At 42.1% G+C, this 21,732-nt stretch overlaps 1 protein-coding gene across 2 annotated transcripts in view; it reads right to left on the bottom strand.

The window, feature by feature from the left end:
- LOC138295908 (centromere protein J-like) overlaps positions 1-21,732 on the bottom strand; it is a 387,581-nt gene that overhangs the window by 77,644 nt on the left and 288,205 nt on the right. For both annotated transcript variants that reach the window (XM_069234528.1, XM_069234529.1), the window contains one exon: positions 15,297-15,420. In XM_069234528.1, the coding sequence (XP_069090629.1) occupies positions 15,297-15,420 (124 nt within the window). The remainder of the gene's footprint in view (positions 1-15,296; positions 15,421-21,732) is intronic.

The following is a 21,732-nucleotide window of genomic DNA, read 5'->3' as shown; positions in this document are numbered from 1 at the left end:
TAGGATCAGGAGAAAAGACTGCAATCTGAAACACAATGGTTGCTCAATCATCTTATTTTGTTTCTTGCCACATTCCATCCTCCTGCATACACACGTCATTGTGTTAAAGAGGCAATCTAGTGAATGATGTCACAAACATTTTTAGAACCTAGTCAGACGTGATGAAACACAGAAATATTCCAGAACCCCTATAACTGATGATTGTTGATGATGTTAGATTTGATAAGGGGGCAAGACTTTCACTTTTCACTAAATGGCCCATTTAAGGCAATAAATATATAAGTACTCCTCTTCTGACTCTCACACAAGGATACCTTAATTTCCTTAATGTGGACTGCTACAAGGACCCTGGGGAGGTGAGCATTAGGTACAGAGAGGGAGTGTCCCTTTGAGGAAAATGTGACTACAAGCACAACCCCCTCAGGAGGAGCAATGATATGAGCATCCAAATACTACAGAGTATCAATGACGGACACCATAAATGATAGGTATCATCTTATGACACCACATTAGTAAGGTGAATTGCACCATATCACAGAGCATGTATTATTTATGTTTTCATCTCAAAGAAGGAGTGGCACCAGGGACTCCATCTTGGTCCTGAAGAGGAGCCTAGGGGTAAGGTAGACTAGGAAGTCAGGTACATTACATACCCCACTTCTGCAACCCCTTTTTAATCATACCGCCTCCAAGAGATATATTAAATCATTGGAATTACTAGGAGACAGGTATTTTTAACTCACCCAAGACCCCACCACTCCTATATCTCCTGGAATTCACATTGACAAGACTACATCAGTGCTCCCACGTAACCCGTAGGTCGTACCATGCCCACTCCGTAGCGGAACAGGGAGAAACCCAGTGATGAAGAATGCTACCAAGGGGTAACCCTGGTGGGTAAGGGGTTTTCTAACAGGAAAATCCTTTTTCCTATCCATCCTGTGGTAGTTCTTTTAGCTGGGCCTCTTTTGTAATGTTGACTGCTATAAAGGACCACAAAAGGCCTAGATTTCTCACAGATTGTTACCAGGCAAGTCAATGGGAAGGGTGAATTGAGAACAATAAGAGTGACAGCAAACAGCTGATGTGTCAGGGAAACACAGCTTAATACTTATTAAAGTTCTGTTCCTTAGGGGAGAAGGCAGGTCTGTAGTGCAGAAACCCTGCCAAACTGCCAGGCTATTGGACGAAAGTGGTACCAACTACGAGGGTTCTAACCTTCTGTCAACATTTCTCCCCAGTATTATGGTCCACCTAGGGCGTCAGGTCACTTTTGATCGGGCACATTTGAAATGTTTCTACAGAGGTCAAATGACAGACCCTCCAGAGGAATCAACACTTTGGTTCTAAACAGTGAGGGGCACTAGAACACTGAAGATATTTGCCCGTGGAGCACTTCTCTTGACAGGGGGGTCAATTAGGTCCATGTACTCACACTTTAAATATTTAATGTCCTTTTATCTGTTTATAGTTCCCCATCTCTATATCCAGTACATGCCAACACAACTGATTCAAAGGAAGTCAATGGGGATAATAAAGTATCCCCATTTTTTCGTTAAAATGTCACTCTTTCCACTTTCCAAATGTTGGCAGGTATGATGCTTCTTAATTAAAGATTCTCATGTTTTGACACTCGTTGGGAGGAAGACTCCAAACCATGTCTCTCTCACTGTCCTGGACACAGCACTCCTGAGTTTTTTATGCCATACCCTGATATATGAGAACACAGGCAGCTGACCACTTTTTGACTCCCAGTGTCATTACTCCTGCTTCACAACTCTCCTATACAATCGTCAGTAAATATTTTACATGAAATTGAATACAGTTACACACACAAACCTTGCAGTAACAAACATGCGGCTAAGAACGTTTCGAAGCTTAGCACCTGCCTTGCTAGACAGGTTACTAAAATGTGTATTTGCTCAGATTTCAAATCTTACTTAGGAAGGAAAATGACATGGGTTGGTGATGTAACAAAACATATAGGCATTTACGTTCTTGGCTGCCAATGGATACAGAAAAATCCATTGTAAAAGCTACATTTTCTTGAAAATGAATGGTATGCTGTCCCGTAGGAGCTGCACACATAATGAGCAGTCACCATGGCAGCGCGACTTTGGTTCTGAGCAGCTTCGTTTGTGCGACATAAACATATTTTGCATGGCTGCCAAGACGCGGGCAGGCTTGGGCCTGCCCGCTTTCTTACAGTAGCGAGTCCTCTCTAACCAGAAGCTCTTAACTCTTGGCGCAGGCATGAGAATTTTTCAGTCACCGGACCTGAACACAAAAAATACAAACACACACACGTAGAAAAAGCAACACAAAACTCGACCGCAGTATTTCCAGCAAGTGACTCCACTGCATTCTCTTCAAGTAATCATTTGCTTTCAAAAATGTCTCTTGGTTTATTATTTACTTTTAATTCACGACGGACTAAAACCGTGTCTAAATTCTGCCAGTTGTTTATGCAACGCAAACCACACTAACGACCTTTAACAAGATGTTTCATGGTTAAAACACGGTGGAGTCTCTTAATCTGATTTAGTGCACCTATAGTAAATTAAGATTGCGTGCACTAGTCTCGAACAAGCTCGTTGAGTTCTATAGTCAAGTTACTCCCTTTTCATGAGAAGAGCTTTGGGCAAAGTTCTGCATCCTTAATTGACCTGAATAACTAATCTGGTAACATTTTCAGAGCACCTTAGCGCTCATAAAACCTCCTTAAAAGCAACTCACTAATAGAATCTTCAGGCCTACTCATGAGTTGGACCTCGTGAGTCTACTTAGAAAGGGTTTTTACCTGAGGGATAAGATTTAACGCTATCGATGCCCATGTTAATTCCTCATTCATGGCCAGATGTTCAACTTGGATTTTCAAATGATCTGAGCAGCTGGTATCTCTAGAGTAAACTGTGCAGTGCTGAGGGATTATCCCGCTACTTTTAATTCTTGTTAGCTGGCCTATCTGAGATTACGAGCAACTTGGAATGAGAGCCTGTATTTATTTCTCTATCAATCTATTTACATTTTTTTAACACAATGACGCCAACCGAGGAGCCCATGGATTAGAAAGCATAGAAAAAGCCTGTAATTTGGTGGGAGAAACCTAAACCTCATGAGCCAGTGAAATCAAGACCCTCTCTGTTGAACCTCTACCTGGTCATGTTTCTAAAAGTGAAATGATTCGTCCTGCCTTACCGACCGTAAGTTTATTCTACTAAAGCAAGTCACACATTGAGTTCCCTACAGTTTACTTTCACATAAGAAATAAGACAAATTATTGCATAATTCATAAAAAATATATTAAATGCATAGTAAAATAGTGAAGGTAAAAATAAAAAGTATAAAAATAAAATAAAATAAATAAGAAAACCAACACAAAGGTGGAATCATGCAACCCCCATCAGCAATGGCATAGGGTCGTCCTAAGGATGCTCTATTTTGGATGAGAAATTAAATACAATTCAGTACCATTAAATACAATGTAAGGAATTAGTTATATGACGTCTTTGGCCCGACAAGTAAAGTTCTGAGCAATCAGGGTGCCCATATACAGAAGGACTTTGCATTCTTCTGAGTGTGCAGGGAGCATGTTAATGAGCTATGACGCTCTAACTTCTCCAGATATTGGAGAGACAAACTGATACTGTAAGTACCTGAGAGAGACATCAGAAAGACCACAGCCCAATTTACATAGAGCTATAAAAAAAACTAGATGATGAATTTGTTTTGCCACCAGACATAAGAAATGTTTTGCAGCGCCCACACCCAGGAATAGAAAGGGTGTTGAATGATTTAGCGGAAGCAGAACTCTGTTTCCTTTTATTTTAGGCAGCTTTTTTAGCACACAAAGGCTTTCTTAGGCTTGTTTGACCTTTATAAGTGGACTCAAATAATCATCCAACAGATTAAGCAATTCAAACAACAACTTTACAAGCGTGGAGACTGGTTGCTGTTGTGGGACTGAGACAGAAACCCCATTTCACTGCCATACCCATTGAATTAGTGAGCCCACACTGGGACTAGCGTGACATGATGACATTTATCCTCCCACAGATTCTTTATTTTATGTTTTTTATTTGGGATATTCAGAGCACGTGGTCACCTGAATTTATCCTGGGGCTAAGGAGAAGAAATGTAAGTATTGATACTGTAAAGTGAATTAGCTACTAAATTACCAGGTTTTATGCATCTTTATAAAGTTCAGCAAGTTAGTTTGGTCTCTCAGGTTGCGGACTTTTCTTCACTGTGTAGACCTGACACAAATGGGCAGATGAAATGCGATGGATGCTAGCTCCCAAGGTGTTTAGATTTGGCCACATTTGATTAGAAAATAGAGGAAAGGCAGTTTTCCTGTCAGCAAAAGGATATATCAATGGGCACAGAAGGAATATCTTCTGCACTGCATTGTGTGATTACCCTTTCATGAAAATCCTTAATTCCATGACGGGCAGACATATTTCTGAATTGTTAAGGCTAAGTGCACCAACAATTTTATCTTTAATTGGATTCTTGAAGGCCTAAACCTTGTTATTACCAGGACCAGTACTGTGTCATTCCTCTTGCCGCAAAAGACCCCTTCACTAGTATGTGAGAAAGCAGTGTCAATAACTTCCCGCACCGAAGTCTCAGCCCTCCTAGCATGTTCACCAGTCACTTGAGCAATGATGATATGAATATTTGTGGCAGCAAAGTGTGAAAAGGGAGAGGTAGGAATGGGAAATAATAATTCGCCTTGATCCTGAGGTAACTGCCTTTCGGCCAAATCAGTTTCTTTGGAGATAACATCAGCTGCCCTAGCCAGGAAGTTGTCCAACGTAGAACCTGAAGTAGCAACAGGTGCTTTAACAGCAGGAGAAAACAATGCTCTCTCTATCTATACATATATATAGCTTGGCAGAGCAGTAGGCTTAACTTCAGAGTGCAGGGTGTAAAGTATTTGTACCAACACATACAGTAACTTAATGAAAACACTACAAAATGACACAACACCAGTTTAGAAAAATAGGAAATATTTATCTGAGTAAAACAAGACCAAAACGACTAAAATCCACAAAACACAAGTCAAATTATCAATTAAAAATAAAAAAAAGTCTTTACGTAGTTTCAAACACACAGTAACGCTGTCAGCATGAAAAAGTACCTTGGGTGCGTCAAAAATAACCCCGCACGGGCGAGTGCGTGTCAAAAAGGGCTTGCGATGCTTTGATTCCACTCACAACCGGAATCTTGCGTTGTTTCTCCTTTCACCGGCTTGGGGCGTGTTGTTTCTTCTCTCTGCAGGAGAGCGATGCGTCGATCTGGTCAGCACTCTCGGGTCCGGGCAGGCCTTGCGTTGTTTTTCCACGCCCAGCAGTACTTTAGTCGGAAATCCAGCCACACGATGATCTGAAACCCCCCGCAGCGCGGGTTGTGATCTCCCAGCCTCCGTCAGCGATGCTGCGCGTCATTTCTCCTGCTCCGTGCGTCGGTTCTTCGGTCGCGTTTCCTGCAAGCGTCGATTCTCAGCTGCGGAGCTGGCGGCGCGTTGTTTCTCCAGCCACAGATCAGAGTTCCATCAATCTTTTCCCCGCATGGCGCTCTGCGCATGGATTACCTTGTCTTTAGGCTGCCAGCTTCTCCTTTCAGGGTCCCAGGAACTGGATGGGCACCACAGAGCAGAGTAGGAGTCTCTCCAGAGACTCTAGGTGCTGGCAGAGAGAAGTCTTTGCTGTCCCTGAGACTTCAAACAACAGGAGGCAAGCTCTAGATCAAGCACTTGGACATTTCTTCTCAAGATGGAAGGCACACAAAGTCCAGTCTTTGCCCTCTTACTCTGGCAGAAGCAGCAACTGCAAGATAGCTCCACAAAGCACAGTCAAAGGCTGGGCAGCTCTTCTTCCTCAGCTCTTCAGCTCTTCTCCAGGCAGAGATTCCTCTTGTTTCAAGAAGTGTTTCTAAAGTCTGTGGTTTTGGGTGCCCTTCTTATACACAATGTAGTAGGCCCACTTCAAAGTAAAGTCTCTTTTGAATGTGAAATCCTGCCTTGCCCAGGCCAGGCCCCAGACACTCACCAGGGGTTTGGAGACTGCATTGTGTGAGGGGTGTCTACATGTACGAAAAGGGAAGGTTTAGGCCTGGCAACTGGGTACACTTGCCAAGTCGAATTGGCAGTTTAAATCTGCACAGCCAGACACTGCAGCGGCAGGTTTGAGACATGATTACAGGGCTACTAAAGTGGGTGGCACAACCAGTGCTGCAGGGCCGCTAGTAGCATTTGATTGACAGGCCCTGGGCACCTCTAGTGCACTGTACTAGGGACTTACCTGGTAAATCAAATGTGCCAGTCATGGATGAACCAATTACATACACATTTTGTATAGGAGCACTTGCACTTTGGCATCAGATAGCAGTGGTAAAGTGCCAAGATTAACAAAAACAGCAAAAATAGAGACCAGCACACATCAACAACCTGGGAAACAGAGGCAAAAAGTTAAGGGAGACCACACCAAGGATGAAAAGTCTAACACCCTGATTGATGCTTTTGTCACTTCGCTGGTGGAGAAAATAGTAAAGAGCTGATTTAAGAAATGTGGCACTTCACCCAGTACCCTTCTACCACCACCACGTGTGCACCGTATCTAAGATAAGGCACACCATGGCGGTAGTTAGGGAACGTATGTCAGACTTTTTAACGCCAGTTCAGAGCTTTGCAGGATTAGCGTAAAAAATGTTGACACTAATCCTGCAAAGCCCTTTGAGGCCTATTGTAAACAATGGTGTGCTTCCTTTTAACACCTGCTCTGAGCAGGCGTAAAAAGTGCTGGTGAAAATAATGCAAAGAAATCTCTTGGATTTCTTTGCATAATTTTTTCGGCCCCCCCTTAACTGGGGAACGCCCCCGTTGCATGCATTATGCATGACACATTGCATGCACTGAACCAGTTTAAAAATGTGGAGTAGCAATTTTGCTCTCTTTGGGCCACATTAGAGTAAATAAAATGACGCTAACGTGGAGCAAGGAGGCACTAGGAGCTCTTAAATCTGCCCCTAAGTTTTCTACTGTTAAATTACAAAATTAGCCAACTGTTATTATTAACCACCAAAGCACACCAAGGTGGGGGATGTTCTGGTAGGAAATTCTGCTCTCACACCATCAGAACATGCTAAGGCCCAGGCACATAGATAGGTCTGCCTATACCCCAACGGGTATTCTATCAGCTGATTCCATTACTTCTAACAGCAGAGCTATATCCACCAGGGCTGGTAAATCGCAGCAAAGGGCTATGAAGCCCAGGAAGTTTGCCTCATGAATTATGAACGGAGGACCTCAGCCATTAGGGTATGCTGCCAGCCCCACCATCTCAACCTTCCACCTGACTGCTGCCTCTCTGTAGCAGTCCTAACAAACGTTCCATGTTTGTCTGTAGACAATATTGAAACTTATATTTACCTGCAAAATAAGGTCTGTCATTGGTTAACTAGCAACACTGACTGCAGTATTTCAGAGTTCAACAATATTCTACTTGTTAGAAGAGTTGCATGGATTGGTTCCCTGACCAAGAATTTCAGGAAGAACTGTTTTGTAATTAATTGCAGGAATTCTTAGCTGACCGGCTGTCTGATCTCATGTAATGCTCAACATGCCCATTGGAGTCTCCAGAATAAAAGCATCACCATCTTCTTATTGTTTATAGACACTTATCTTACAACCATATTCTAAAGCGTGCCCTGCTTCATTGCCCTACTGAGCCAACAATTCAAACAAGCATCCCCATATCCAAAAGATATACCCCTTTACTGGGTCTAGAGGAAGCTGAATGACTTTCTAGTGACTGCTCCTTTTCCACTGAAGCAAAAAGCCAAGTTGGGGATTTCAGCAATTCATAAGGGGCTACATATCTGGTGATTTCTCCAGAGGTGCCGCAACCCAAGGACTTGCGGTTTGATAACAAATGCAGGCTTGCCAAATGATGCCTGCGATCTGATGTTAATCACAATTCCCTGGATGAAGCTGCTATAGCCATAGCAAGCATGACTACAAAGGCTTCATCAAAAAAGAAAGGAGGCCTTGAAGAAGCACATAAGGTAACATTTCATAAGAACTTGCAAGGAAAATGACTCTAAGGGTTTCTGGAATATCATGAATGGGAAAAGGTCAATTGGCATTAATAACAATGGGTTACAGATGAATATTAGCACAGAAAGCTGGACCTCTCCTTTTAAATGTCTATACTCCTTTGGGAATTCTAGGAGAGAAGTTGTTGTTGAGGTCTCCCTCCCATTCCTCCTCGATATTAGATTCAACCTTGAAGAGGGGATTATCGCCATATCCACCAACCCTTTTAAAAGGCACCCGGTCTGGATGTGGTCCATATGGACCTCTACAAGGAAAATGGCCTCTCTCACCAGGTGAGAGAAGGAGAGTCCTCTATTGTTGGATCAGCTAATCTGGGGTGTTTTTGCGAGGAACAGCGAAGTGGATCAGAGGTGTCTGATCGGCTGGTGAAAGGTGATTTGTTTGTTGATTTATGCTGGTCCTTCATTGTGCAGGGCTGTGTATGTGTGGTCAGTATCTTGAAGTGGCATCTCTTCTGCATTGGGGGCCAGTCTAGTTTCTTGAGGTGTGGGGTGATGTGATTACATCTGAGATCACGGATGAATCTTGTCTCTGAGGTTTGTATTGTCTGTAGTCTCTTCAGGAGGCGTGCTGTGATTCCCAAGTAAAGAGAGTTACCATAGTCCAGCCTGCTGGTGATGAGGGCTTGATCGATGGTACTTCTGGTGTTAATTGGGAGCCACCTGAAGATCTTATGGAGAATGCATACGGTGTGGAAGCAGGCGGACAAGACTGTGTTTACCTGTTTTTGAATAAATAACTTGTTGTCCAAGATGATACAGACGTTGGGGTGTAGTCTGTTGGGGCGGGGGAAGGGCAAAGTTCAGCAGATCACCAAGTGTAATTTCATGGTGAGGTGTTGTTCCCAAAGATGAGGACTTCCATCTTGTCTCTGTTGAGCTTGAGACAGTTGTCCTTCATTCAGTCAGCGACGTCCATCATATATCCGTGGAAGTTGGCTCTGGTGGTGGAGAGGTCTTCTGACAACAAGAGGATAAGCTGGGTATCGTCGGCACAGGAGTTGATGTTGAGTTTGTGCGATTTGACGGTGTTTGCCAAGGGGATCATGTACGTGTTGAAGAGGGTGGGGCTAAGGGATGATCCTTGTGGGAAATCACAGATGATCTTCTTGGGCTCTGAGGTGAATGGTGGGAGACAGATTCTCTGGGTTATTCCAGTGAGGTATGAGGCAATCCATTTGAGGGTGTCTCCCTGGATTCCAATTTTGCTGGAGTCTGTTGCGGTGGAAGACGGTGTCGAAGGCGGCTGACAGGTCTAGGAGGATGAGGTCTACTATTTCACCACAATCTAGGTGGGCTCTGATGTCATTGGTGGCTGCAATCAGGGATTTTTCAGTGCTGTGGTTGGCTCAGAATTCGGATTGAGAGGGGTCCAAGAGGTTGTAATTTTCCAAGTATTTGGTTAGTTGCCAGTTGATTGCCTTTTTGAGAACCTTTGCCAGGAAGGGGAGCAAGGAGATGGCCCTGTAGTTCTTTGGATTTGCTGGATCAACTGATAGTTTCTTCAGGAGGGGCCTCACTTCAGTGTGTTTCCAGTCCTCAGAGAAGAAGGCTATGGTGATGGAGACCTTCAGGACTTTCTTGAGCTTGCAGCCAATCATCTTGCTACCAGGGTTGAAGATGTGTTGGGGGTATGGGTCTGTGGGTGCTCCAGAGTGTACGGACTTCATGATGTAGACTGTGGCTTGAGTTGTGGGAGAGTCCCAATAGGTGAGCAGGTGTTCGGGGTTTGTGTTCATGGGTGTGAGTAGGCTGATACTGTTGTGGTGAAGGGTTTGAAGTTCTTGTGAATGGCTGAGATCTTGTCATGAAAGATGTCCACCAGTGTCTCGCACAGTTCTTGGAAGGGGGTGAGGTTGGTCCCAATGGCATCTGGGTTGAAGAACTTCTTCACGATGACAAAGCATTTCTTGCTGTGGTTTGTGCTAGCTTCTATGTGGTCTGCTAGAGCACTCCTATTTGTTTATCTCAGAAGGCCGTGGTACTGGTTGAGTGCTTTTTTGAAGGTGGTATGGTCTTCTGTCTTTTCACTAGCACCCCACTTCCTTTCAAGCTGCAGGCATTTGTGTTTGAAGGATTTCAGCTCCATGGACGATATTTTGACTTTGGCTGGCTTGACAGGGCCAACTGTGTCCATGCATTTTGTGATCCACTGGGAGAAGTTCTTCCCAGCCTGTTCTGGATCAGGTGATGTGTCTGGAAGGTGGGAGGTGAGGGCATTGTTCCACTGGTCTTCTGGTCATTTTTCTTTTTACAGTTTATGCATGTAGAGCTAGGGGGTGTGATACCGGTGGTGGTAGATCCTGAGATGGTGAAGTGGACACTGTAGTGGTTCGTCCAGGTGAGCTGTGAGACGTGGTTGTACTTAACTCTGTTGCTGGACATAAAAATAGGGTCAAGCGTGTGTCCTGACCCACTTGTTGGAGGCCGATATACGACAGTAGTGTGTTCTGACACACGTTCTTTTTTATATATATAAATGGTCTGAACTAATTTTTCTCACCTACAGGGCAAGATGTACCTAAGATAAACTTAACTTCAGTTCCAGCTCTGCCTTATACAGATGATGCTGTCCTGCTCTCTCGCACACCTAAAGATGCACAGGGCCATATTGAAAATTTGATGCTGTTTGTGGATAATCTGTGCCGTGAAGTCAATACAACCAAAACCCACTACATGGTATGTGGGAGACAAAACTTCAACGTTAGATACAATTCTATGAAGGGCAAAAATAGATTTAGGGTTTCTGAATATTTCTACATTGAAGTGACCTTTGATTCACATAGCTATTTTTTGCCCTGCATTGCTAATCACTGCCTTTGTTCGTTAGCAGTAAACCTGTATTGCCCCTTTTAGAAATCTATACATTGAAATGCTTACCAGTATTGACCTTTGGGCTGCAAAACGGGGTTTTCACAACTGCACTAAGCTACAACAGGAGGAGAATTGTTTCTGTTGGTGCCTACATGGGTTAGGATCAGGAAGTCCTCAATGTTTTTACTTGAGGAACTTGACTTGACCTATGTGGCTGACCAGATGGAGCTCATTTCTCCACTCCTCTGGATCTCACTATGGAGCCACAAGAAAGCATAGTTCAATCTTGAAGAAGTAGCCGACTGTCTTGTGACTTTGGGCTTAGGATTCCATGGTTAAAACATGTAAAGAAAATGGCAGAAGCTTTGAAAAGACTAGACTTGTTTTTCTCACTACAGAACATTAGGAGAGAAGAAGGTACTAGGGAGAAAAAGCTCCATGTGAGTTTTGCACAGAGAGAACAGGGTGCTAACTAAGCCAATCCTGTGGGATTTGGCCATCATTCAAAGTAGTATGTGTATGGAACCATACCTATCTTAGTAAACAATGTCTGGGAAAGAACACTTCTGATCAAATTCTGATTAGGTACCATCAGAAGTTACCTTTGCTTTCCTCCAGGTCAATATGACTCAAAGTCAATTTTGCTTTGTCTTTGCAACAACTCCTCGTTAAACACTGGTTAATTTTTTCTTTTTTTGTAAATGTTATCAGCCTTTTAGAGACAACCATGTTCTTAAATCCTGTGGGTTTTATCAATAAAAACAGCTTTTTATTATCTTTGTAGGCTCTCTGACCCACTTGTGTGTTATTGTGTGGGTTGATTCCTAAAAAATTCTGTTCAATGGCGTAAATCAATTGAATATTAGTTTCTACATATGTATTAGTGCACTTTCTTCCTCCATAGGATAATTTGTAAATTCATTATTATGTATGGTTGATAGAGTAACCGTAGGAAGGGAATTTCTTGGGATGTGTTTCTTATTTAGATAAGCATGCCGTCTCATTTTCTTTGCATTTATGCACATTACAAGCTTTTTATAGTGTTTTATGTTCAAACATGCTTGTATGTATAGTAGAGTTGCAACCCATGTGCCTTCATATTTCTACATATGTGAGGCCTAAAGTGTTACAACAGTTATGAACCCCTAGAGTCAGTAACTCTGGGGGTTTGTGACCACTAAACACTTTTTCAAAAGTACTCAACCCACTTACCAATACAGAAACGTTATCCTTAATTGTTAAATGGGCTTCAGAAACCATAGGGAATCCGTATGTGGAAGGGGCAAGTTAAGGGTGTCCCTTCCAAACACCAATTCCTTATGGTATGTACTAATGCTTTCCGACCAAAATGCGGTTGCAAAACGTCAATATTTTACCACACCTCAAAGGAGGTGGTAACCTATTTGCAAATTGGAAGGAGCCCACAAGGACCTCTTGTCCTTTGTGAATGTGGATAATAACATTTTTAGGAGCAGACAGTGGTCCACAGAACCACTGCCCCCTCCTAAAATATTATTGGAAAGTTTTTCATTTTCTTTTTCTAAACATATCCTGTTTACCTTTTAGGAAACAAGGCTGCATTTTTAAAAGCAATCACAGACATGGTGGTCTGTAGAATCCAGTTGGCCAACATGCCTGTGATTGTGCGAATAGTAGTGGGACACAGTTTGTGACCCACCACATAAATATTAATGCATTAAGTTGAATTGTGACCCTCTATGATTCAGTATTTTGTGAACCAATCTATTAGTACACAGGTTGGTTTCCAAAATACCAATCCATTCGGTAAAAGTTGGTCGGTGTGCTGTGCAACAGTATTCAAATAGGCCACAAACCAAGAAGACAACAACCAACTATTGTAAATTATCTTAGAGTGTCAATGCTATAGTTCACTGCTGGACCAGCCATCAATGTTCATTGATAATACAAGTATTATGTATGTTTATATTATTGCAGTTGTTTATACAGAGTGCCCAGTCACATCAAGCAACAAGGCACATTTCACTGAAAGAGTAATAGAAGCCTTGATTTTATGGTCACAGAGTGCACCATTATAGCCTTAGAACCCGCTGTAGTGGGTTCTGCCAGCCATTAAAGGCCTGCTCCCGCGTTAAAGGCCCGAGTCGAAGACGAGGGCCTTTAACAAGGGAGAGGGCCTTTAATGTCCGGTAGAGCCCGCTACGGTGGGTTCTAGGGCTATTAGAACACTCTGCCACTCAGGGGAAGAATGTTCTGTTAAATAAAACAAATTCCTCACGAAGCCTGAAGGGATTAAAATCCCCTCGGGCTCCATGAGGCGTTGTTCACAGCTGTTGCTGTGAACTAAAAACATTGGAATGTTGGCTCCGGCCTTTTACCGGCCAGTAAAAGCCTGGAGCACTCCAATGTCTGCAATGGAGGTCCGAGCATTCCAATGTTCTAATGACATTTACATAACTCCCAGGTACATATATACATCGAGAGACATCAAAAAGAAAATAAACTTGTGTTACATTATACTCTTAATGCGAAATCCCATTGTTATAACCCACACACACAGGCAACCTGTGCCTGACCACAGTCCACACTTCTTCCCCCAGGAGTGGTAGGGACCAATCAGCCCCACAATATACCTACACACTGCAGCATAGCGCAGTTTATTGAAAACTGCATGTACAAAACCAGGTAGATTGCAACTTGTTGTAAGGCATATTTATTTGGCAGTGAGTAAACAGACATTTGGTTTGTCACTATATCATGCTGATTTAGTTTACATGGCAGTTTTAGTAGCATTATTCTGATTACTTCTGCAAGATATCCTTACAGATGAGTTTAGACCCTGGTGATCAAAATAGGTGAAAATAAAACACAGTGCAAATACATCTTTGCTGTGTTTTTTGCACCCGATTTACACATATGTCATAACAAATGGACAGAAGTGCGCAGATACGATTCTGTTACTCATTTTGCAAGTTAATAGTTTTTAACATTTCAGGCAGATGGTTGCCACCAGCTAATATGATAGTAACTGGCAAAACGTGTGAAAATACATCACAGACAATTGACAAACATTAGTGTTAAAACATGCACAACTACAGTTTACTGCCTTTTAGCATTGGCAGTCATGTTAGCAGGGGCAGTTCCTTCCTAAGAACAGAGGACCATCGCCCCACCTGCTGCAAGTGCAACAGGAAAACATAAATAAATAAAATGGCATAATAATGCCATTTTATATTGCCTCTAGCTGGCGCTGTGTACAGGGCGAGTGTGAGAGCGTGGGTCTGAACCCTCAAATTGCAGGATGACTGCTGCCCCTTTCAGTGTGCATGTCAGGTTGGCTTGCTGTCTAGCTACTGCAAATCTGGCATTCGCACTGTAGACCCAGCAATCCAGGGCTGTCAAACAGCCGGGGGATTGCTGGCACAGATCCCATCCTCAAAATAAGCGCTGGGTTAGCCTGCTGCCACCAATCCTGGAGCTGCTCTCATGCTGAGAACAGCATGAGAGCAGGTCCAAGAATGGTTGGAGTTATATTCCACTGAGCAGGAAGAAAGTCCTTCTATTGCTAATCGTGGACACTGGGGGAGAAGTGCTGCATGAGAGGAGCTGTAAATATGGTGAGTTTGGTGCCATTGCACCTCACCATATTTTAGCCCTGCAGGACGCAACTGATTGTTAGTAATTATTAATTTAGCCAGAGCTTCATAATATTTCAATAAGCCTTCCGCCGAAATACTATATTGTTGTTTAACATTTATTCCTTTCTACCCCTTGAAAACCATCCTTACTTACCTCGAAGTATTGACAATGTTCCTGACTTTTGACTTTCCATAATCTGTCTTCCCTACCATTTGCCGAAGGCAGGCCATAAGAATGATCAGAAGGGGAGGGCAGAAAGCATTATGCTCCAGAGTTGCACTTATTCATGTCCTGCATTCCTGCTTCAGAATGAATATATAGATTTTAAAGCTAGGCTGTTTGTTAATTAATGATAAGGTAGCTAAACACAGCCAGACCAATAGATGGTGCCAGGTGCTGGAGCTCTCAATTTTGTATTACCCTGAAGAATTATTTGTTATGATTGAGAGGAGGTGTCCTCCTCCGGGCAAAAAAGAACAGTGCCAAATGGGGCTCTGAATGATTTTTTGATCTCGGCTTCGCAAACACTTCTGACAGGACTGGCAATATGTGATATGCCTCTGCAGTATTGAGTTTCACATTGCACCATGCTGAATTACATGTGTAACATAAAACAATACCACACCAGTTAAACTGGTATAGCACTCTTTCTCACAAGCCAACCACACAAAAATTCACAGTGAGGCAGAAAGTTGCCATTCAACAATTGTATTAATAAATGAAACAACTGAATCCTGGTCACTCACCTCAGAAAATGTATAGCCTTTTCCTGTTCTTCCTTCATCTTCATCACCAGAGGGTTATCCCCATTAAATGTGGACATCTCTCTTTCAAGATCTTTTAGTTTCACTGCATATCTTTTTTCAGTTTCTTGAGAGAAGATATAGAAACAGAACCAAGTTACCAACTTATTCATGTTTTTTATACCTTGTGATTGAAAGACACTGTTAGGAAACATATTTATTGACAATGCCTGCTTAGATGATAATATCTGAATTTCAGAGGCAGCAATGATTAACATTCTGTGTTAAACCATATGTTACAGGACATTACATCAAACTGTAATATTCAAGAAAGGTGTCTTTCTAACTTGTTAACATGAACCAACTGATAACATGCTAAATAGGTGCTAATTTCATTCTGTTTACACAAGGCAAAAATGGAGAGCTTGTGCTTTAAATCAGGATTATACAATGTGATGTATCAGTTGTGTAGCCTGTAAAAAAGGCCAGAAGATGGACATATAGGCAATCCATCTATGGCCTAAAACTACAATATTTATGATGCTCTCAGATTTGTTGATAACCTGTGCAGATAGGTATGTGGCACAGTTCTTATTTCTAAAAACTATTTTGGGGACAAATGCATGTATATTTACATTTGTATCAAATGTTGTTTCTACACCACTTTGAGCATCCTTAGACTGAAGCCTACCAATCACCTCACTCTTACTCTATTCCCGCTCTGACTTTTCTCCCCGTGAAAGAAAGGGTGAGGTCAAGATTCTATCCTTTGTGCATAAATCTGTGAACATCAAAGCCATCTCTATCTCAATAACATCCTGATCTCTTACTGACCAACATGTTGGCCTTTAGGAAGTGGTGTGACATTTCCCAAGTAGGATGCAAATGCTTTGGAGGCAAAGCATCCCATGCTTAAGGCCCCTCCCTTTAGTTGCTTCCTTCTCACCAAAGACAACTGGCTCAAATTATTGAAGGCACATCATTACCAACAGGACTTTGGTCTGCTCCTATATACATTACAATCTACTCTATAGTTTGACTTGCTTTACAGTTTACTTATCTTCTAGCCACATTTTGTAACGTCACCTCTTGAAGCAACTTTTAGACTGCCCAAAGCTATGCAAATTCAATAATTAAATAAAAATAAAATAGCTTTGCACAAATTACAACTGTTGAATGTTAGACCAAAGTGTACAGACATATTGTCTGGCATAAATATTGTGCCCTACATAATGTTTGGAAAAATATATCATCAGGAGTAGGTTTTGTTTAATTAGTAATTCCAATTGGGGTAATGGTTTGGGGAACAATATTTATAACACAATATTTATGCTTGCCAATGATATTCTGATACCAAACTATTATGATTTGCTTAGTAAACTAACTGTACCTCTGCATCAACCCCTTCCCACTTGAGAGTCAGGCAAGGATAATGGGGTGAGTGTTGAGTATTGAATGATGTCCGGGTAGTGCAGACAAAAAAGTTAGCAAGGCATTCGCGAAATTCCAAAGGATTTGTTCACTCACTGGTTAAAGTTTTCAGATCAACTGTATTTTGACCAATGGTAGTCCCAGAACACCTAAGCTAGCTGAGGGAATATTCTATAATTAAATGATTTGGGGCATGAGGGCCAAGTACATTGTGATCACCATGAAAGCAAGGCAATAATATAACTTGAGAACCAGGCTGTTTACTACCAGAAGTACTATGAAGGATGGTAGTAGTGATTGTGACTCTCTTTACAGTGGAACACATTAATCTTCTGTTCAAGTCTGTTCCCATGGTGACACATATAGCATGGAGTGGACCTCATCACTAATAAAGATGCTAGGATCAGAAGTAATGAAAGAAAATAAATAATGATAATGGAATCCATGTAGCCAACACTAACACCCACAAAATGCATTTAGTGTTGGTACTAATAGAACGCTCCACTCCCTTGCTCTTTACTTATCTATTCAAAGTGTATTTATATGTGCCTCAGTGACTTACAGTTTGAACCCCCACCAAGGAGATTTTAAAAAGATGAAAATGCCCAGGACTTGAAGGACCATGTGGCACAACAGAAAATAACACAGTCCTGAGGAAGCGTGATGTCACAGTGCTGGTTTATTTATTGTTTGTTTGTAAAGCAATGTGAGTTAACACACGTCTTCCTTTTCTTTATGGCAACACATGGTTGGACTCAAGCCACCTAAGATCCATATTATTCATTGAGTTCAACAGACCACCGCAGCCACAATCCAGGTGGCGATCATATTTCCAATGTAATTGTGATGCCATACCAAATATATTGCTTTTGAGTTAACAAAATATTAAAAGACGCGTGATAAGCAGCATTGGAAACCAGAACAGTCCTCTAAAGATTACCAAACTGCTTCTCATTTGAGAAGGCATTTGCTCTGCAGCCTGGCACCAGTGTGGCAACCAATCCTTCTACTCCAAGGAATGACAAGGCTCAACCACTCCTTCATTTTCAAAAGAGGGACTGAGTTCAACCATCTGACCTCCGAATCCCGTGAGACTGCATGCACCTGGGTCTGATACCTAGTTTCACATCCATGGTCAGCGTCCAGCCAATTAACATTTAATATTACACGGTGCCCTTTGGTGGCATATCAATGCGGTTATAAACAAATCAATAAACAAGAATATAAGTTAATTTAGTTTACATCTGAGAATTTTGCACTTCTTTCCCTTCATTGAATTAACAGTCATTTGCAAGTCACAACTTCTCTGAGTTTTTTACTTTCTCAACCTTGCAGCTCATCAATGCAGTTCTTTACAACATTCAGTTCCACAATTCTTCATTAGATGGCCAAATTTGGTGTTGGGCACAATTTTTCTACCTGTAGCCTTCATTTACTTTTAAATATCTTTAAGCTACGTACCCAGCATATAAACAGTGAAACAGCCTGGTTTTCTACGAGTATTTTACAGCTACAATCATGCAAATCAAATAGAGCACATTTGTTCAAGTGAAGTTTTGTGGCATATACAAAGGTATGTTTGTATGTTACACTAAGATCTATGTACCACATGCTAGGCATTGACATCTTAGAAAAGAGTCTTGCATGCATGGAACCACTCTATGGTCATTAAATGCTGTACTACTAAATATCAACTATAACAATATCGTAGTACAAGGATATCAAGGGCATAATATCAAGGGGCAAAATATTGAAAGGCATGTGCATATAGGGAAGTATACATTTACTATTTCTAACACCACATCTTTGCATCTTCAAGATGTATGTACCACAAAGGTATATATGTAGAGTTAGGAATGGAAAATCTAGACTTGCTTACCAATTGATATTTTATTTTCAATATTCTGTTCTCAATATTGTACCACATCAATACTATGGTGTTGATATTCATGGGACACATCATCAATAACCAAGAGTGAAATAAATACAAATGTGCTTTCTCCCGTCATCGAATATTTCCTAATCTCCTTGGGTAGAGTTGAGGCAAAGCCTCACAATGAGAGGAAAGATCTTATTTGGGCCTCCACAACTTATTCCCATCTCCCTCATTTGTTAACTCCGAAAAGAAAAGACTCTAATTTTGAATTGTACTGATTTGTTACTCATATTTTGATAAACTTTTCATTGATTTTCCTATTTGATCACTTTTAATACTTGTTTTGCATTCTAATTTTTCAAGATACAAAATTTCTTCTTTCTCTCAATTAGCTTTTGACTTCATCCTTTATTCCTCTCATGATACAAAGTGAATAGTTAGTATATTTTTTACATCTTTAACGGTTTTGTTCTCAATTGTCAGTGTTTGTTACTGTTGGAAATGGGGTCTTTGGTTGGCAGTCAGGTTACCCCCTGTCCAAGCATGGACCCTTACTCTAGTCAGGGTAGAGGAGACTCACACTCAGTTAATCCCCGCTTACCCCCTTGGTAGCTTGGCATGAGCAGGTAGGCTTAACTTCAGAAGCAAGGTGTAAAGTATTTGTACCAACACACATAGTAACTCAGTGAAAACACTACAAAATGACACAACACTGGTTTAGAAAAATAGGCAATATTTATCTAAACAAAACAAGACCAAAATGACAAAAATCCAACATACACAAGTCAAGATATGAATTTTCAAAAGAATAAGAGTCTTAATCCTTACAAAACAGTGAGAGTGCTGGTTAGCGTAAAAAATAAAGCCGCACAGGTGAGGGTGCATCGGAAAAGTCAGCAATGCGTCGATTCCTTACTCGCAAGTGAGGCCGTGCATTGTTTCCTTCTACGGTAGAGTCAACGATGCATCGTTTTTCTCAAACGCAAGAAAGCAATCCGTCAATTTCAGGACAGGCCACCTTGGATCCGCGCAGAGTCGGTTTGACTTGGACGCCTAGGGACGATACATGGAAAATCCACGCGCAGTGTTAGAAAGCCATGCTGCGTGGAGTTTGAATCGTTATCAGCCTCCATAAGCGGGTGTTGCACATAGTTTCTCCAGCTCCCAACCGCAGTGCAGGTGGAGCATCGAGTTCAGCCACAAAGCTGGCGGTGTGTTGTTTAAAAGTCACATTGTGGAAGGTGCGTTGTGACAGTTCTTGTCTGTCAGCTTCACCTCTCAAGGGCCCAGGGACTGGACAGGGCACCACTTGGCAGAGCAGGAGTCTTATCATAGAGTCCAGGTGCTGGCAGCGATAGTCTTTGATGGCCCAGAGACGTCAACAACAGAAGGTAAGCTCAGTTCAAGCCTTTGGAGATTCTTCTCAAGCAGGAATGCACAACAAAGCCCAGTCTTTGTCCCCTTTGACAGGCAGAAGCATCAATTGCAGGACAGCTCAACAAAGTACAGTCACACGCAGGGGCAACACTTCTCCTCAGCCCTTCAGCCCTTCTCCTTGGCAGAGGTTCCTCTTGATTCCAGAAGTGATCTTGAAGTAATCTAATCTTCAGGCGTTTTGGGTCTACTACTCACACCCCTTTCTGCCTTTGAAATAGGCAAACGTCAAAGGAAGGTCTCTAGTTTGTAAGATCCTGCCTTGCCCAGGCCAGGCCCCAGACACACACCAGAGGGGTTGGAGACTGCATTGTGTGAGGGCAAGCACAGCCTTTTCAGGTGTGAGTGACCACTCCTCCCCTCCCTCCCAGCACAGATGGCTCATCAGGACATGCAGGCTACACCCCAGCTCCCTTTGTGTCACTGTCTAGAGGAGAGGTGCAAACAGCCCAACTGTCAAACTGACCCAGGCTTGGACTCCACAAACAGGCAGAGTCACAGAATGTTTTAAGCAAAAAAATGCCTAGTTTCTAAAAGTGACATTTTCAAACACACAATCTAAAAACAACCTTTACCAAAATATGTATTTTTTTGTAAGTTCAGAGACCCTAAACTCCACATTTCTATCTGCTCCCAAGGGGAAATGCACTTTAGTATTCTTTAAAGGCAGCCCCACGTTAACCTATGAGAGACATAGACCTTGCACAGTGAAAAATTTGGCAGTATTCACTGTTAGGACATATAAAACACATTGGTATTTGTCCTACTTTAAACATACACTACACCCTGCCCATGGGGCTACCTAGGGCCTACCTTAGGGGTGCCTTACATGAAAAGGGAAGGCTTGGGCCTGGCAAGTGGGTACACTTGCCAAGTCGAATTGGCAGTTTAAAAATGCCCACACAGACACTGCAGTGGCAGGTCTGAGCCATGTTTACAGGGCTACAAAAGTGGGTGGCACAACCAGTGCTGCAGGTCCACTAGTAGCATTTGATTTACAGGCCCAGGGCACCTCTAGTGCACTTTACTAAGGACTTACTAGTAAATCAAATATGTCAATAATGGATAAACCAATCAACAATACAATTTACGTAGAAAGCATATGCACTTTAGCACTGTTTCACAGTGGTAAAGTGGCAAGAGTCTGAAAGCCAACAAAAACAGGTCAGATAAAATAGGAGGAAGGAGGCAACAAGATTGGGGATGACCCTGCATAAAGGGCCAAGTCCAACAGTTACCTTAACATAGAACTGTTCAATGTACAGTTGTTCCTCTTATTGAACCTTTTAATCAACGTTTGGTAAGCAAAAACCTGCAAAACATGGTGAACAAACACATATCCCTGAGTATTATTCCACAAAACCTTGGCATGGGCATTTTCTCTGCCACCCTTTAGAGTTACTTATGGGCCTAGTATCGGTTTCTCCAAGTGAGGGAATACTGCATCATATTGCTCTGACTTGTAATGGACCCCTTTAGAAGAACTGCTGCATTAAGGGCTTTTAGTTTCCAGTGATTAATTTGAGCTGGTGGTTGCCAGTGGGGGCCACGGGTACTCATTTCTGGGGACTAGCACTTATTTTTTCTGAGAGCAAGAGAGAGAAAAATACACAAGGGGGAAAGAAAGGAAGACAAAAACAGAAAACATTTCACAATGGGAGAAAGATGGAACCTGCAAGAGTGAGATAAATGGGAATG

This window comes from Pleurodeles waltl, chromosome 5 (genome assembly GCF_031143425.1).
Source record: "Pleurodeles waltl isolate 20211129_DDA chromosome 5, aPleWal1.hap1.20221129, whole genome shotgun sequence".
NCBI lineage: Eukaryota > Metazoa > Chordata > Amphibia > Caudata > Salamandridae > Pleurodeles > Pleurodeles waltl.
This window is presented reverse-complemented; position numbering and strand designations above follow the sequence as displayed.